This window comes from Globicephala melas, chromosome 5 (assembly GCF_963455315.2).
Source record: "Globicephala melas chromosome 5, mGloMel1.2, whole genome shotgun sequence".
Taxonomy (NCBI): domain Eukaryota; kingdom Metazoa; phylum Chordata; class Mammalia; order Artiodactyla; family Delphinidae; genus Globicephala; species Globicephala melas.
The window spans coordinates 118369165-118383980 of record NC_083318.1 but is presented as its reverse complement, the minus strand read 5'-3'; the positions used below and the strand labels follow the sequence as shown (position 1 = coordinate 118383980).

Sequence of the window (14816 nt, the reverse complement as noted above, 5' to 3'; positions counted from 1 at the left end):
TCTGTCTTCCTCAGGGTCCCAGCCTCTCTCTTCCTTTATCCTTTATCCCCTTCGCTCCTGGGTGGTTTTCTCCCTGCCCACTCCAGATGCCATTCCTTCATTCAGTGGAATGCATAAATGCTGATTCATTTCATTGTTTCTCATGGAGCTATTTGCATCTGAACCAGAATAACTTTAAAGGGATACAACTACAATATTAGAATTTCGGTGTTACTAAATCCTTGAGGGTGCATTGCTAGGGCACCAGAGCCTTCCAGCAGCCTAAAATCACACCCACATAACTCCCCCTACCCTTGTAGAAGGCCGGCCAAGATTCCTGTCTTTCGTTGGAAGCCCCACCATGCAATGGCACTGTATGGTACTTGTTCACACTGGGCTAGAACTGAGTATTTCCTTGTATTCTCAAAAGCAGGGGCCGGATCTAATTATCTTTAGATCTTTAGATCCCAGCATGACACTTCTTACCAAGCAGAGATCAATTTAAAAACTGAATAAAGTCAACTGAAAGAGCCCCCAATGGCCAAAGCTGGAATAATTTGAGCAATAAAATAAAGTTGTATTGGATTGTAGCCCAAAGTACAAAGTAAATACTCATGAGTCCTCAGTGATAAAAATAATTGAATAAAACTCCCCACTCTGTAAATGTGGGCTGTGCACGGTGACTTCCTTCCAAGGAGGACAGTATGGGAAGGGGAAAGAAAGAGTAACTTGACAGTGGAGAAACATGAAAAACACTGCTCCAGCCAGGTGATCAAAAACATCATCAGTCGTCAATCATCTGGACAGTAGGTGCCCTTGCTTGACATAACCTGATGAAAACAGCACTTTATCTCTGCGATCGTCCTCCTCATAAAAATACACCATCGCAGCCTAATCATGAGAAAAACATCAGACAAATTCCAACAGAGGGACATTCTACAATATACCTGACCATGATCCTTCAGAAGTCGCAGAGTCATCGAAAACAAGGAAAGTCTGAGTAACTCCTACAGCCAAGAGGAGATTAAATAGATACATCAACTAAATATAAAATGGTACACTGACTGGGATCCTGGAACAGAAAAAGGACATCAGGTAAAAACTAAGGAAATCTAAATAAATGAAGGACTCCAGTAACCATGTATTCATATCGGTTCATCCATTGGAACAAATGTTCTGTCCTAAGGTGTTCATCATAGGGGAAACTATGTATGTGGAGGGTATTTGGCTGCTTTCCAAACTCTCTGTTCAACTTTCCTGTAAATCGAAAACTGTTCTAAAGAATAAAATCTATTAATTAAAAAAAAATCAAGTGGAGGCGAAAAAATGAAAAGAAAAAAGGTAAGTGTTCAGTGCCCTTGCTCTTCCTATGGTTATTTGAAAAGCCACATGCAAACAAATAACTAAAAAAAATCTTAGCCACTTTGGACTGGTGGTTCTTGTGAGAGATCCAATAACAGCATGACTGTTTACCACCATCCCAGCACATTATTACAGGTTATCATCAGGAGAAATAAACAATCCCTACTCAGTAGGAAGGACTGCACTGGGATAAGTAAGTATTACTTAGTCCACCCAGGACTCCATCATTTCCCAGCTTCCCTGAAGACAGGCTGGGGCCATGTGACTAGTTCTAGCCAATGGGGTGTGAGTGGAAGTGGTGGCACTTCTGGGTCAAGCAAGTGAAACACAGGTGTGCCTCCACCTCCCGCACTTTCCTTGTAAGTTGACCCTGGAGCCTTTGTGTTCTAGAGGGTGTTACTGCAGGTGGAGATGGCCACAGGATCCAAACAAGACTTCACCAGAGTTAGAAAGAAACCTTTATTGTGTTAAGCACTGAGGTTTAGGGTTCATCTGTCAAAATGTGTTAAGCACTGAGGTTTAGGGTTCATCTGTCGAAATGGCTAGGGTCACTTACCCTAAAATACGAAGTGATTGCATCTCACAATTAAATGTTCCTTCCCTTCTGACAGAAAGTTGTTAATCATAACTTTTTTCCATATTTCCAAACACTGAACTTACCACAGGCGATGGTCCAATAGACCAAAGAATCTGGAGTCTGGTACAGGATGCGGTAAGGAGAAACCCGAGCACTGGAGTCCAACACAACATCAAGGGTGCCCACCAGGAGGCCTGAGGGTAGAAAAGGGGGAGAAATGAGTAAGGGTTTCCTCTAAATCCCCAGAGGCAGCAGTGTGGACACTCCCCTTCCGGGGGACCTGCCAACAAGCCCTCTCCCACCACATCCCACCTGGACAAAACTTTCCTCTCAGACGTGATGATGGTGACTCGACGTTACCATCACCCACCTCCAAGAGGTGTTACCATCACCCACCTCCAAGAGGTGTTCCACCCACCTCCAAGAGACACTGCACAAGCTAAAAGAGCACTGGTTTCAGAAACAAAACCAGCAAAGCTCCTAGCTCAGTCCCTGGCACACGGTAGTATTAATAAATGCCTGTTTAACAAAAGAAATAAGGTATTAAGCACTGATATCCTGGGGTCTCTGCTTTACCTACATTACACCCAATGTGTATTATTTTCTCCCCTCTAGCATCCTAGAAACAAATCCTTAATTTGAGTAACTTGACAAAGCCACAGGTACCAGTGATGTACACCTGAGTCTGTGTACCAGGCTGCCCCATGTACTATTTTCATGCACCTCATTTTTCTTTTGTATTGAGAAGGTACAGCTCAGCTCAGCAAACAATAAGTGCCTACTATGTTCAAGGCAAACCCTGTGGGCACGAAGTTGAATAAGACAGAGTCCCTATGGCATTTATAATCCAGTAGGGGCGAGGGCCAAGCAGTGTTTTAGGGCTGCATTTAGAAGTGAACAGGGCTGTGAAACAAGCATTTCTCCATCTCAACGGCACAGTCCTTTGCCATTGGTCACATCAATTGTTATAAGCAGAGATGCTTGAAGCCTGGTCTACACTCAGCTCTGCAAAGATGTAGTAATTAGGCTGAGGGTCAGGAAAGGTACTGTGGTAGCACAAAGTTGAGTTCTTCCAATTGACAACCTCAGTGATCTTGCCAGGTCCTGGGGGAAACTTACTCACATCATCCAAGTCGAGGCAAGCTGGAACATTCAACAAACGAACTTAGCAATTTATGTGTGAGAAACACAAACGTCCAGTGTACTGACGCTCACTTAAGAAGAGGCAGTGCCTTCTCTTGCCAGGAGTGCAAATTCTCTTATAACCACCTTTCAGCCAACATCCCCCCTCCAGGAAGGTGTGCCTCCTTTATCTGCACCAAGCTGGGATTAGACACCAAACATTTTCTATACTATTCTAAAATTACATGGATACACACACACATACACACATTCTACAAAGTCAAATAAACAGGATTCCTTGCTTGGCAGGATGAATCTAAAAGATTTCCATAAAGTAAATGCCCGTAATTACTCTAAAGTCAGATGCAACCCAGCATAGAGCAGGGTTTGGACTCAGAAGGACCAGTTAGGAACTGTGGCTAGTTGAATAATCTTAGGACATTTTTTTCCAATGTCTTGGTGTTCACAAAATGGAAAATCATATGATGTAAAATAGAAATGATATGATGATTACAAGATTTTTTGTTGTTGCTGTTTTGTTTTGTTTTGGCCATGCCGTGCGCCATGTGGGATCTTAGTTCCCTGACCAGGGATCCAACCCATGCCCGCCCCTGAAGTGGAAGCACGGAGGCAACTACTGGACCGACCACTAGGGAAGTCCCACAAGATTGTTCTTAAAGACTGAATACAATAAGGTTTGGGGGCAAGAGGCTGGTTGGAAGGAGGGGCTAGGCAACCTCTCTAGAACATGCCAAGATCTTCCTTTCTTTAATTTTACTTTTACTTAGATTGCATGGTTATTAAGGATGGCTTTGGTATGGAACTGATGGTAGCTGAGGCCGGGAGGGGGGGAGGTAAAGGCCGCCAGCCTCCCTTGCTCTGCCACAGCTCCGTCCTGGCTCTGACTCTGTTATGACCAGGTCTGGGGCACATGGACAGGCCATTTAACTTCTCGTGGCTTTCATTTCCTCATTTGTAAAGTGGTTGTAATAGCACTTGCCTTCCCAAACCTGGGGTCAAGCAAGAAGCCTAGGGCAGGTTAACATGGGGCAGCCCTACAGTTGTCCTTTTGGTCTTTGTCTAAGGCCAGGAATCCACTTGGGTTCACGGCAGACCACAGCGACCATTAGCTGACCTGCATACTCCAGGAAAAACAAACTTTCGCTAAAGGGTAAATGAATTCATTTGTTTGCTCTGGCCTGTATGAAGTACATCAAAAATCAAACATTTAGAGTCTACAGAGTTTTCCAAGGAGTCGTCTTCCATATACTACCACACACGTGTGCATTTTTGTTTTCTCTACGGTGACTTGGATTTACCGCAAAGACCTCTAATGACTCTTCAATTATCTGAAGATGGTAGAGTGTATTAATAGGGAAAGCAGAAGAGTGCTAGCTAAACTGGACTGCCCTCTGTGTTAACTAGAAATACAAAGACATGTGAAATACAGATTCATCCCTCATAACAACCGAATGTTGGTAATACTTCCCTCTTCTTGAATCAAAATACTGGAAGTATCACATACGCTGTTTCTAGGGCATACAGACTTCATCCCGGGATTAAGGAGTCACAGTCAAGGATTAGCCTCTGTGGTTTCATGAGCCTCTAAAGGAGTGTCAGGGTAGATATAGATTCTTCCAAGGGCAAGCGCAGCTCACTGGGCAGGGCAACCGACAAGAGGCAGTCCGGGTTCTGGAGTTCTTTAGTCCTGGCTCTGCCAACTCCCAGACCCAACCTCTCCGAGCCTCAGTTTCCCAATCTTTCACGTCTCACTAGACTTCTGTAGTCTGTAACACCAAGGAGCAAAGACCTCTGAAACGGTCCGACCCTATCTGCACATCTTGACCACCACAAATGGCCCCCACTGTAATCCATCTCCACCATCCATTATCCTAATTAACAAAACCTCCGGTAAAGAAGTACCTTCTTTACTCAGAGGTAAAGAAAACTGAGTGGCTTCGAGGAGAGTTCCCTGGAGTGAGGGCTTCTGATTACATGCTAGCTCAGCAACGCTGAGCACGCATCCACGAAGATTTAGATGAACACTAACAGGCTCCCCCATATTTACCACAGGCTCCATGCTGAAATATTTGAAAGTAAATTATAGACAGTATGATACTGGGATGCTCCCATTAGGTGCATGTACAATTAAAAACATTTTGTAAAAGTCCTCTGAAAACTTAAGGCCCTGGATATCCCAACAGAAAGTAATGTCGTGAATTGAGACTCATACTTGGTCAAATCAATAAATACATTCTTCCATTCACTTTGTAGCACTGACCAGGATTTTCCCTCCACCTGGAATGTTGTGCTTGCCCGTCAATGACCACTTCCCACCAGCTCAAACGACAAACTCCTAATTACCTTACACCACCTCTTTCTAACCCTGATCTCCCTCTGAGTTCTGCTTCTGTAATAACCACCGCATTTATTTAAAATTACATGTACATTTTGCCTTGTTCTGTTTCTTCTCCTCTTTCCAGACTGGAAGCTCCATGATGGCAAGGTCTGACTGTTTGCTTTGGACCCCTAGACCCCGCACTTTGCTTGGAGGACAGTGAGCCCTGAACACACGTCTGATGAAAGGACAAGTTAGGTATGTTTAGAAAACCTAAATAATAAGTTATTACTGGGCTGCTGTCTAATCTCTATTGAGACAAGGAGTCGAGACTCTGGAAAAGAGAAAATACTCCTCCTATACCCTCTGTCTACACTGAATACTAGAAGATGGGAAATCTGAAGTCTAGCCTAGAGAATCCCCGCCACCACCACCCCCAAAAAAAGTAGCAATCAGGATTTTCTTAGAAGTCTTATTACTTACTCATCCCTCTGAAGTGGCTGTCAAAATACTGAACTTTTCATCATTTCCCACACAAAGCACTGTTTTAGCAGCTGTTCTAGTCAGCTATTTCTGGTGTTAAACAATCTTTGATAGCCTGAGATAACTAAGTCAAATTATGGCCCTCAAAATAACTCTGCTCTGCACCTACCTATTACATTAGCTCAGGGGCATCTTGTAACATTAAACTGCTGTTTTCAAGGAGATTCAGAAAACACTCTGCAGAATTGGTACATTTAGGCCTCCCACCAGCTGTGGGCGCTAAAGGATATGTGATGCAGACAGAGTCATTTCCACTCCCGGGCAGACCCTCACCCCTCTGGGGGCAGGGATGTATCAGAAGAGTGTGGGACACATAGGGATGTGCCCATGGCAATGATCAATCCATCTACTGATGATCTTGGGATAATCTAATGTTAAAGTGGACAAGATCCTAAAGCTTACTTGGTCTCCCTCAGCTTTGTAGCCAGTCAGAGATAGAGCCCTACAGAGACCATGCTGGAGTGGTCTGGGGAGTGGGCTGTCTCCTGATATGGAAGCTACAGCAGTGCCCACTAGGGAATTCCCTGGCGGTCCAGTGGTTAGGACTTGGTGCTTTCACTGTGGTGGCCTGGGTTCAATGCCTGGTCGGGGAACCAAGATCCCACAAGCCACGTGGCACAGCTAATGTGTACTGAGTACCACTGTTTAATGAAATATCTCAAAACCACAGAAAAGTATTGAAAATTACAAAACACATATCCCACCACTCTGACTTTAACACTTGGCCTTATCTGCTTCAGATCTGTTTTGTTTTTTTAGAAGAAAATATAACATACACGGTAAAGGTCCCCCCTGTGCTCCCCTCAATTCTATTTCCCTCTCCATTCACCACCCTCCAGTTTTTTATTCTTCCCATCCAAGTCCTTATACTTTGACCCCCCTATGTATGAACATGAATATAGATTTAACACTGATGTATATTTTAAAATTTACATTAATGATAAAGAGTAGATATTGTTTTGCAATCTTTTTTACCCAATGTTTGGAAAATTTGCCCAGGTTATACTTGCAAATCTGATTCATTCATTTTAAATATTGTGTAATAGTCCGCTGTTTAAATATACTGTAACTTATCCATTTTCCTAAGGAAGGGTGCTTGGGTCTATCTTCTTCTTTTTTTTTTTTGCTATAATAGGCACTGCAATCATTCTCTGTACATGATCCTTAAGCATGTGAGCACTTTCTTTAGAATGGAATTGTTGGGTCATAGGGTGTGTGTTGAGACTTTATTAGTCATTACAAAACTGCTTTCCAAAGTGATTGTGCCAATTTACACCCGTACCAGGAAAGTGAGAGAATATCTGTTTCTCCATAATATTCCCAACACTTAGTATTATCAGTTGTTTTTTTTTCTCACCAATCTCAAGGATGAGAAGCAATATCTACTTGTTGTTGAAATTTGCATTTTTCTGACGATTAATGAGTTTGGGTATCTCTTCCTGTTTATTGGCCATTCCAGTTCCGTATTCTGAGTTATTTGCCTTTCCTACTATGCTGACATTTGCTGAAACTTCCAGATCAGAAATTCAGTTTACTATTTAGAGGCTTTCACTCAGATATACACCGGATTTCGATTCACTTCAGCAAATACACACTGATATTTCTAAAGCCAGAGGGGCAGTACACTTGGATTTACTTCTTTATATATGTTCTATATAAAGGCAAGACCTTGGGATCAGCATTTGCAAGCCCCTCTGCCTCTCTCCCATGTAAGGTTTCTGTAGGTCACAGGCTCCCACCTTGTCCTTCTACCTGCTGCTGCCTCTTTGTCATTGGTACCCTGCCTGTATGTCTTAGGACTTATGTGAGCTACATGGTAATAGGCAGAAAGCACTTAAACAATAACATCCAGAAGCAGTTGCTAATGGGTATATATACAAAATCCATCCACATCGTAATTTTTACACTTCTCTGAATAAATCTTTCTTGTTTGCTTGTCTGTTTTTAAAGCCTTCAAGCCTTCACCCAAGTTATTTTACTTGATCTGGAATGTCCTCTTTCTTTTTCTTTCTGGAAAACATCCATTTCCCTCAATATCCAGGTCAAGGGTCACAAGGCATTTTTTTTTGTTTGTTTTTTTAAAAAGTCTGTGCTTTTTTAAAAATGTATTTTATTTATTAATTAATTTATTATTTTTGGCTGCGTTGGGTCTTTGTTGCTGGGCGAGGGCTTTCTCTAGTTGAGGCGAGCGGGGGCTACTCTTCCTGGCAGTGCGCGGGCTTCTCATTGCGGTGGCTTCTCTTGTTGCAGAGCATGGGCTCTAGGCGCACGGGTTTCAGTAGTTGTGGCACGTGGGCTCAGTAGTTGTGGCTCGCGGTCTCTAGAGCACAGGCTCAGTAGTTGTGGCGCATGGGCTCTAGCTGCTCCGTGGCATGTGGGATCTTCCCGGACCAGGGCTCGAACCTGTGTCCCCTGCATTGGCAGGCGGATTCTTAACCACTGTGCCACCAGGAAAGCCGCAGGCATTTGTTTTGCTTTCTTCCCACACTCTCCCCATCCTCTCAACCCCCCCACCCCCAAATCTCCTGGCAATTAACTGTCCCCTTGTCTGTGATCTGCCAACCATCTTGCACTTCATATTACTAAGGCGATTATCACATTGTTTCCTAATGGAAAAAAAACTAGTTTCTTCCCACCAGGCTGTGAGCTCCGTGAGGCACGCACAGCCTTATCGACCTTGGAATTCCCAAAGCCTGGAATAATGTCCCGCACATCATGCTGAATATTTATAAAATGGGCCCCAAAGTTTCCAACCTGATGGACATTGGGAGAAACCAAGAATTATTTTCAGAGCTTATTCATCTCTGCCCCACAGAACCCAATATAACAAGTTCTAGCAAACTGTCCATAAATAATTAAACTGGCCTAAGAATCGGACAACGAAAGGAGACCAAGATTTGAGAAAAAGGCTAGAAAATCCCATCTCAGAGAGTGGGAGGTAATGCAGATCAAACTCATATCTGAAACTGAAATTTACCATGGGAAATTAACTTCTCTAATTTCTTTTTAATGAATATTGAGATTGATATGGAATGAAATTGGATCCAAAACTAGAGCCATTTAGGGGAAGGGTAAGTCCTTCTATTCTCCTACTTTTGGAAACTAGTCCAGAGATGAGCAGTTGTTGCCAAAAAAACACAAGAAAACACAAAGATGTAATCAATTTAAACTCTCGCATCCCGCCCCCACAGATCAGTAAACACTGTTTGCACATCATACTGGCCAGGGGACCTGGGGAAAGATCAGGGAACTGCATGTGCGCACAGCTGTGAAGGGGAAGGCTGGCATTGCCGGGTGAGGGTCAGCTCCCTACCTAAACCTGCACCTGAGCTTGTAATGTCACCAATGTGAAGGCCCACCTGGGCTATTGCAGGCCAGTCACAGTTGTGTGCAGAGAAATCCGGGCGATGGCTGGTCGCCGCCTAAAGAGGTAAGGGACAGAGGAGGTTTGAGGGGCGAGGTAGCTGCAGCTCAAGATGGGAGCAATGTGTTTTCTCAGTGTCATAACCTCAAAGAGTCTAACAGCCTTTCTCAAGCATGGGTATTACTGGCTAAAAGGCAGAGACCAATCCCAACACTGGAATTCTACTTTCAGCTTAGAACAGTCTGCGAGTGTTTTTGTTTTCATAAGTATTGCTTCTTTTCCAACCCCTCTCTCATATTTAGGTAAAAATGGTTTCTCAACACAGTTCAAACCATGATTATTGGTTGAAAAAAAAAGGCCACACACAACTCTTCCCTCTCACCTTCACAGCTGCCTCTCAGGACCCTAGTCCAGCCAGATGTATCTCACATCACAGTTGCCGTGAAATAGGACAAGTTACTAGAGGGCAGGGGGCGCATCCACACACACACACACACACACACACACACAACTTGTTTCTGTTTGTGGAAAGATGGCTTAATGAGAATTCTGCTAGTGTAGGAAATACATTGCTGATTCTGTCAATTAGGATAGTTCTTAAACTATCTGTGGTTAAGAATCAGTTTGTTTTTAGTTTCCAGTGTGTTGCTCACTGAGACGTCTGTAAAATATAGTGCCTAGGAAATACTAAAATAGAGCTACAGAATAGGAAAAGAGACAAAGAAAATACAAGCCTCCAATTTTTCACCATTTAATTCAACAGACAAATGGCTCTAGCTTTCTAAATGCTTAATCTCAATTTCTATTCTTTAGCTCCAGGCAGTTGAAACAAACAGGTTGCAAACCAGCACTTTAAATAGCACCTAATTAGGGAAGGGGTGGCTGGAGGGCAGCAATATTCATGGGACTCTGTTTACTAGAATCGCCTATAGTTTTAAAGAGTACGTTCAATTCTATAACTTTTTATTTGGGAAATGAAAAAAATTATTGCTCTGCCACTGCAAACTAAAATAAAATCCCACAAAGTCATTTCTCAGTTGAAAGCAAGAATACATGAATAGGGAAAGGCATGAGGTTTTCGCTGTATATTTATTTCGAGGGGCCTAGGTTTAAAAGTGTGGTGATGAATCAGCCTGAAACTAATATGATATTGTACATCAGTTATATTTCAATTTTAAAAAATAATAAAAATAAATAAAAGTGTGGAGAATCTGAACTAGCCTATTAGGTGATCCCTGAAGAGACCCTTGACTCATTTCTTACCGATAGGGGAGCAGGCTCGAGGGGGTAGAATGACAAGGTCCGAGTGGTGGGGCACCCCCCCTCTGTAGTATTTCAAACTAATTCTGGATCACAGGGTCTTTGAATTTCATGCTTATACAAGTACCCAGAAAGTTAGGGCTCAAAATATACGTTCATATTTTCCATCACCAAAGATAAAGCACAGGCTGGTTTATAACTAAACAGACTGGGCAGAAAACTGAAATCGGAAGAGCATTTCTCCTGCAGAGCCTTTGTCAAGCAGCCAATTAGTTCTGTGCTGCTCAAATCTTCCAAGCACCCTTGAAGGCCAAGTCTTCCAGGAGCTGCTCCATTTCACCCTGCAGGCCAGCCTCTTAAAGTCACATGCACCTTCTTCTCCTGCAGAAAGGGAGGGCAGGTGGAATTGATTTTTCCTTCTCTTCTGTGTCTGAGAAGGAACCATTAAAATATCTCTTTAGGGCTTCCCTGGTGGCGCAGTGGTTAAGAGTCCGCCTGCCAATGCAGGGGACACGGGTTCGTGCCCCGGTGCGGGAAGATCCCACATGCCGTGGAGCGGCTGGGCCCGTGAGCCATGGCCGCTGAGCCTGCGCATCCGGAGCCTGTGCCCCGCAACGGGAGAGGCCACAACAGTGAGAGGCCCCCGTATCGCCAAAATAAATAAATAAATATATATATATATATATATCTTTAATACCTTACTTTACACCCCAGTTAAGACCGGCTACATAATTTTTTGGGCCCTGTGCAAAATGAAAATGCATGTTCCCTTGCTTAAAAATTCTTAGAAATTCCTAGGCAGCCACAGCAGAACATTAACCCAAGCCTGGGGCCCTTCTAAATGCAGGCCCCTGTGCACCAGCATGGACCACATACCCAGGGGCCAGCCCTGACCCCGGCAGTGCCCCGGTGATTTCATCTCCACAGGCAAGCTGTTGTTCTCAGACTTTTTTCAGGGATTCAAGTCTGCTCTGATACAGACCAATGAGGACAATGGACTGAATTTATTCAAAAGCACTCCAGGCACCTCTGTGATCCAAGTCCTCAAGTAAGCCCTCAACCCAGGAAGAGGAAGGTAGATGCATATTCATTATATTTACAGCTGCTTCCATGTATACGATGGGAAATATTGATTCTCATCTTGTCTGTGGAGGCAAGTCTGAACACCTGAAACTGATGGCTCAAGGCCGGCCAAGGTCAGCCATGACAGCGAGGACGAGGACGCAGGAGTTCTTTTGGTGCTGGTGGGAGCAATTCATTGGTGAGAAGCCCACTATTTCTAACAGATAAGCGACACCCACCACCTCAAGGAAACCTGAGCGAGATGTTCCTCGACTCCTTTTGTCAGGTGGGCCGAATTTGCAGGAGCCACTGACTGTCCCAAGACGACTGCCCACCCTCCTCCTAATTCACCTAACCCCTTCTCCACAGTGAAATAATATCACGAAATAGAAACAGTTATGAATTTAAAATTACATCTAGGTAGAACCTCCCTGGTGGCTCAGTGGCTGAGAATCCGCCTGCCAATGCAGAGGACACAGGTTCCATCCCTGGTCTGGGAAGATCCCATATGCCGCGGAGCAACTAAGCCGTGCACACAACTACTGAGGCTGTGTGCCGCAACTACGGAAGCCCGTGCGCCTAGAGCCCGTGCTTCGCAACAAGAGAAGCCACCGCAACGAGAAGCCCGGCAATCAAACAAAGAGTAGCCCCCCTTCGCCACAACTAGAGAAAGCCCGTGCGCAGCAACGAAGACCCAACACAGCCAAAAATAAATAAAATTTTTTTAAAAATTAAAAAAAATAAAATTACATCTAGGAAATGACCTAGAATGTCTATATATATTATAGTACATCTATCAATGATATTTAGACATTTAAACTCATGTCCTCGAATAATTATTTAATGAGATGGCAAAACATATCTAGTATGTTATGTGGAAGAAACCCCACAAAACTCTAATTTTTGTTCTATATGATCCCACTCTGTCAAATTACAAGTATAATATTGTCTATGCTATGCATTATAACATTATTATTAAAGATTACAAACATGAACATATTTGGTGGATAAAACAATTTTACTTTCTTTTGTGTTGTTCTGTTTCCAAAAGTTTCTCGAACGTACATTCAATACTTTTATGATGTAAAAAAAATTTTTGTTGTTTTCTCAATTACTTCCAACCTTCTACTTTGGGCTTTCTTTACTCAAAGAGAGATCAAGTAAGCCATCAAGTAAATAGATGGTTACTGTGTTTACATTAAAGCTGCTCTTCCCAACCACAGGTTAGTAATCTTGTTGCTAGGATGCAACATGCCAGTTAGGGGTCAATATTTAAATGAATGGCATCCTTAAAACACTCTCCGATGGAGAGGAGTCTGGCCTTTGCCTTTCAGAAATTTTTTTTTAAGTTCATTTTTTTTCCCTTTAGTCTATAAAGCACAGCGACACAACAAATTGATACATATTAATACACACAGGGCTTAACTCAGTTGTAGTGATTGGGTGTTTTTAATAACTAGCTTATCTTTAAGTCAGGAAGTTTACAGTCCCAAAATAAAAACCATAAAAGTTAAATGAATGAAATTAGTTTCTCAACTTTCATCACTGAGTATTCATTATATTTTAAAACTGCATATTCATTATATTTTAAGTACCCACAGTGTTGCCTTTGGCTACACATAAGTAAGGCAAATAAAGAGGCAATATGTGTTTATACCTACATTGGAAATGTCTGGAAGGATGTACATCAAACTGTTAATAATGGTTCCCTTTGGAGAATGACATCCGTATGGGGAGATGCCCCATAGGGAAGAAATTAGGAACTCTTTTAACTGTTAGAACTATATTTTCAAAAGTAATTGTTATGCTGTTAGAACTATATAAAACTTTGTATTCATAATTATTTACAAGATGCATATATTATAATAGAGCAATAACAAAAGAACTACTAAAGGAATACAAAATATCATAATGAAGATCCTGCCAGTAAGATTTCATAAAAGATGAGGCTCTGTAACCTGTCAGCTCCTGCTATTTTCTGTCATGGGCACCAGCCACCCTAAGAACTGGTCACCCTTAGCATGCACGCGTGGGGTCACACTGTATAAAATGAGGCTGCCTTTCACCCGGGACTATGATACACAGGGGCCTAAGTGGAGGATGAGGCTGGCCCATCACACCCTCCCAAGGGAATCTGAGCTGAGACAGAGGAAGAGGAAAGCCAAGTAGCTACAGAAGCGGAAGCTGAAAGGATTCCATGAGAAGCGAACGCAGCAAACAAGCCAGATGACACAGAGGCAGAAACACTGAGCTAAAGAACAGATACACAGCAGAGGCTGAGGAAGCCTGGCGTCTTCAGGAGAAGAGAGCAGAAACGCAGAACGCAAAGCAGCGGGCCGTGATAGGGTGCCAAGGGAAAGGCGGGGAGCCACTTCTTACAGCTGTCACAGGCTCTCTGTCAGCTCTCCAGGCCCGGTTCCAGGTGGCATGTATCCTGGCAAGGAAACCTAGGTACCAGAGGTAACTTGAGTCTCTGGTCCTTGTAACCCAAAGTGTCCAACTAAAATCCTAACTACCCCCCTGGCTCCATCTAAGATGGACTCTGAATAAATGTTCTCTTCTGTACGATGGCAAGGCAAGTGTTACATAACAAAGTGCCAAGGCATTAACAGCAATTTAATAATACGCTTTCCAGACTTGCACCCAAATATTCCAGAACAGATAAAAATAGCGGCTACAGAACTGTAATGAAAACAATCGGGCTATTTACAGGGGAGAGGTACAGTAGCAGCCTGGCTTGATCACTGGGTGTTTTGTCTTGACTTTACCACTTTGAGGGCATCCAACTCCACTGGCATGCACTCTGCAGAAGAATCCTGGTTCTAGCTTAGCCTCAAGTCACCTGGACAAGACTAAGGGCTGTTTCACAGAGACATTTCAGTTTGTGATGAATCAAGTGAAAGCAATCTTCACCTAAGGTCCAGATAAAGCTTTAAAGAGAAAACTAAGCTGGGAGGATCTGAAAATAAAAAGAACACCATGGCACCAACAAGTGGGAGGAACCAAACCAGGAAATCTGCCAAAGATGGTTTGACTTTGCAAAGCCAGGTGTGCGGTAGCAAGTAATGCCCTTATTTCGTCAAGTTGTGTATTATGACCTGACGCGTTTTTCAATATACGTTAATGACCTGCAAATGTAGGTGAGTCCCTTATGGAATATATTAAACCCAATTAAGATTTCTTAAGAAATAGTTCAGGGATGGCCTGGA

General features: G+C 43.2%; 1 protein-coding gene across 1 annotated transcript in view; it reads right to left on the bottom strand.

The window, feature by feature from the left end:
- The window catches only part of TBC1D9 (TBC1 domain family member 9), a 106737-nt gene that overhangs the window by 54988 nt on the left and 36933 nt on the right, over window positions 1–14816 (bottom strand). The window contains exon 2 of the mRNA XM_030845124.2: window positions 2002–2112. Coding sequence (XP_030700984.2) covers window positions 2002–2112 — 111 coding nt within the window. The remainder of the gene's footprint in view (window positions 1–2001; window positions 2113–14816) is intronic.